The sequence below is a fragment of the Podarcis raffonei genome, chromosome 2, assembly GCF_027172205.1.
Source record: "Podarcis raffonei isolate rPodRaf1 chromosome 2, rPodRaf1.pri, whole genome shotgun sequence".
Classification (NCBI taxonomy): Eukaryota; Metazoa; Chordata; class Lepidosauria; order Squamata; family Lacertidae; genus Podarcis; species Podarcis raffonei.
In genome coordinates, this window is record NC_070603.1 from 108431225 (window position 1) to 108435645 (window position 4421).

Consider the following 4421-nt stretch of genomic DNA (forward strand, 5'->3'; position numbering starts at 1 on the left):
AGGGATTCCTGTTGTAGGCAAAAAATGATTTGCAGTACATTCTTTGAAAGAGTTGTTAATCTGAATAAATGACTTACTTTGCCTACATTTTGAAAAGTGGAAATATTTTTATAACTTCAAAAGGAAGGGGGAAAAATCACAATCAATATTTAGTGCCTTAGCGTAGTAAAGTGTTTTCTTGATTGCTTTCCACACATTAAAATATTCAGAATTATAAAGACTGAATTCCTTGTTTTGAGGTCAGTTGCAGAAACAATTCAGACTCTCTGAACTATTAAAAAATAGTTTCTCTTATATAGGGACATTTTTAAAATCTACATCTGCTCCATCACAACCAGCATTTTCACCAACAGTATTTAAAATCTTCATGAAGAAATGATCACCCTCCTATACGTTTGGGAATTTTGGCCCCATGACTTCAATTAAGGCACACTGGAAGCTACAACTCAAACTTCAAACATACTTTCAAAGCACATTTTCCTTATGGAAATTCTTGTCCATTCCCACCCACCAACCCCCCCCTCCAATTTGCTAGATGAAAGGAATGCAAACCACAAACCCACCAAAACTCTAAAGAAATTCTAAAGTGCACAGTAAAAGGTAAAGGTCCAGTCGTGACCGACTCTGGGGTTGCGGCGCTCATCTCGCTTTACTGGCCGAGGGAGCCGGCGTACAGCTTCCGGGTTGTGTGGCCAGCATGACTAAGCTGCTTCTGGCAAACCAGAGCAGCGCACGGAAACGCCGTTTACCTTCCCGCCGGAGAGGTACCTATTTATCTACTTGCACTTTGAGGTGCTTTCGAACTGCTAGGTTGGCAGGAGCAGGGACCGAGCAGCAGGAGCTCACCCCGTCGTGGGGATTCGAACCGCCAGCCTTCTGATTGGCAAGTCCTAGGCTCTGTGGTTTAACCCACAGCGCCACCCACGTCCCTTAAAATGCACAGAGAGTGAGGCCAAAAAAAAAGGAAGCCCCTTTCACAGGGGAAGAGAACTTTGACGCAACATTCATTATGGTCTTTCTCCACATCTCAGTCATGACAGTGATTGTTAGAACTTCTTCAAACATGTGATAGTGATTATTGTAACTTCTACATCTCTTCTGGTAATTCTTTACATTTTAGGGGCCAGCAGGAAATGTCAACAAATTCTGACATTCGACCAGCTGAATACCTTTGAGAGATGGTCAAATTTCAATATTATGTCCATATTTTAGCACTAAATATGCAACAAGTCCAAAACAGGTCTTGAGAGATCTACTCATGTAGTTCCTGACCAGTGGCCTACAAACATCTTATGAATGCCAGTAACTTGGTAATTGTTGCTATGTCGACATTCACTAAGTTACTGGTATTAATCTTATAAATAGAAGTTCTCAAGAAAAAGAAATGTCAGGCTATTTTTAAAGATAATTGCCATTTATTATTGCCTAAGGGAACACACACACACACACACACACACACACACACACACACACACCATCTCTACCAGGAAGCATTCAAAATGCTCTGTGATTGCCTTCACATCACATACACATAGAGAGCGATCCAGCACTTTGGGGGAATATGAGTGTATCTCAAAAGTACAGTGGTATCTCTGTTCTAGAACGTCTCGAACCTGAACGCTGAAAACCCGAAAGTAAATGCTTCCGTTTTCAAACGCGCCTCGCTATTGTCTCATTGAGGCAAGAGTTACTGGGATTACTAGGCCTGCACTGTTTAGTTGTTTTGAATAAAACGTTAACGTCACTGACGCCATGTTTTTATTGTTGACCTACACTTGACTCTAGCTTCTGACACAGGGTCTGAAAACTGTGTCAAACGGCAAAGACAGACCAGGAATGAAGCCTTGGAGTCGTAAGGTATCCAGCGTGTGGTAGCTATGAAAAAAAGGTTAATTCCATGCCTGGGATCATTAGGAAAGGAACTGAAAATAAAATTAAAGATACCATAATACCATGATAGAAATTTATGGTGCGATCACATTTGGAACACTGTATACAGTTCTCATTGCCTGACTTCAAAATGTACTGTGCTTTTCCGTCTATAAGATGCCCCTGTGTATAAGACTACCCCTATTTTGGGGGACTCAGATTTAAGAAAATGGGGGGAGATGCCACAGAGTTGTTGAGCTTTTTAGTGGAGAAATGTCCAGAGTTGTGGAGCTTTTGCACGCGTCACAAAATCCACATCCCGTCTGTCCCATCACCGGCAGAAGCTGCCAATCGCCCATCCAAGTGCCAGAGCATCAGCCAATCAACACCACCCATTGACAAAGCAACCAATAACATGCAATATAGCTGTTGACAGCTGCGGCAGCAACCAATCAAACGTCCACCCTATGGACCACCCATCATAGCTGTCAACTTTTTCCTTTTCTTACGAGGAATCCTATTCGGAATAAGGGAATTTCCCTTTAAAAAAGGGAAACGTTGACAGCTATGCCACCCATGTATAAGACGACCCCTACTTTTTAGCATGTTTTTAAAAGAAAAAACCATAGTCTCATACACAGAAAAGTACAGTATATTTAGAGTTTGGACTCTGCTGTGGGGATAGACCTCATTCCTTGAATGCCAGGCCATGACTGAGAGCAGAGCTATGCCAAAGCTCAAATTCTCTTGTGTGAGTTCAAACAGGGACTAGTGCTTGGAGCAGGAATAGCCAACAGTGAGGGAAGGCACTGTAGGATCAGCCTCCCAGCACGAGCGTCACTGCCATGTACCAGGATGGTTAGTTGGGTGGGACGGGGTGGTGGGAAGATTGTGACAGCTTGGGCACACCAGATTGGCTCTTCCACTTCACTCAAACTGCCCTGCTGTCAGCACTGCCATTCACCACTCCATCACTTTCCTCATAAATATTAGGGGTGCTGCTACTGGGAGGCCAGGGTTGCAGAACTACCTCTCACCACCAACCGCGCCTGTCTTGCAGCAATGCTGCTCTTTGTTTAAGAAGCCTTTCTCTGGATTGTGACTCAGACATTTGATGGGATAATGTACATTAGGTCTGGGCCCAGCCAAAGCCGAAACCAAATAAGGGAGACCTGGACTTTGGCGGAGTCAAGCAGAAACAGCTCTGGGTTGGGCTGTCCGGAGCAATCTGGCACACTCAGGGAGCAGGGAATTGGGGAGGAAGGGAAGGAAAGCAGCCTCAGTGTGTTCCCCATGAAAGCATTTGGATACTTTTTCTTTCCAATCAAAAGATTAAAATATGTTTGGACAAACTTGCTTTTGTCATTATTTTCTTCCATCAAATCTTCCAAGTCATCCCACTTGGCATCTGTGTTGAATCTGAAATTGTTTTTAGGTATGTAATGGTTTTTAAAAGAGATTTTTATATGTGCAATTATTTAGCGGTTTGTACATATGAAATGGGTATATGAATGTTTTTATTGTATTGTAAAATAGCACTGAGATCCCTTATAGAAAGCAAATCACAGTAGTAGTAGTAGCATTGTATGTAAGTTCCTAATATATTTTTTTCTTGTCCAACTATTTACACAATATGCATTTTTCCAAAATTCTCCTCAGAGCTGCTAAAACGTCTCGGTTCCTCAGGCTGTATATGAATGGGTTCAGCATGGCTGGGACAATGGTAATGAACACTGAGTTGATCATAGCCTTTTCTGCTGAATAGGAAGATACGGGTGTCATGTATGTTAAAATGGCCGAACCATAGAAGACCCCCACCACACACAAGTGGGACAAGCAAGTCCCTAGGGCCTTGTGGCTACTTCCGGAGGAGCGGGACCTCAGAACCTGAAGGAGGATGGCTGTGTAGGAAGCCAGGATGATTGAGATGGGGATGAGGAATACTAGGAATGTTCCGAGGTATATTGATTTTTCAAATGCAGAATTGTCGGAGCAAGAAAGCTTTAAAAGCGCTGTATAATCACAACCAATGTGTCTAATCACGTTGGACTTGCAGTAGGGAAGAGGCAGCACGTAGAGGGAACAGTTCAGGGCCTGCACAGAAGACCAGAACCAGGAAGCGACTGACATGATGTTGCAGATTTTGCTCCTCATGAGAACCGGATATTGGAGCGGCCTGCAGATAGCCACGTACCTGTCATAGGACATGGTTGCCAGGATGAGGCACTCTGCTCCTCCCATGACCAGCGTGACAAAAATCTGGACGGCACATCCGTAGAGTGAAATGGTGTAGCTGTGGGTTGCGAAATCCAGTGTCATTTTGGGAACGATGGAGAGAACTTGGCAGAGGTCCATGAAGGCCAGTTGGCTGAGGAAAAAGTACATTGGGGTCCGAAGGCCAGAGCTCATTTTAATTAAGAACAGGAGGAGGCTGTTTCCAAGGAGGGCGATAAGGGACATGAAGAGGATGGTACCAAGGAAAAGGGTGGGTGACTTTTGATGCTGAAGTCCAACAAGAAGAAACTCCGTCCACGATGTTTTATTCTCACTCC

The 4421-nt window shown here is 43.8% G+C and overlaps 1 protein-coding gene across 1 annotated transcript; it reads right to left on the reverse strand.

The window, feature by feature from the left end:
• Nucleotides 1-3489: 3489 nt before the first annotated feature.
• On the reverse strand, nt 3490-4152 carry LOC128408737 (olfactory receptor 2AG2-like). The gene has a single exon (XM_053378761.1). The coding sequence runs from the start codon at nt 4108-4110 to the stop codon at nt 3490-3492; it is 621 nt and encodes a 206-aa protein (XP_053234736.1). The 5' UTR covers nt 4111-4152.
• Nucleotides 4153-4421: the final 269 nt, after the last annotated feature.

Excerpts from the sequence above, each read along its gene's own strand:
- LOC128408737 (XM_053378761.1), bottom strand. The coding sequence starts at position 4,110 with ATGGGAGGAGCAGAGTGCCTCATCCTGGCAACCATGTCCTATGACAGG.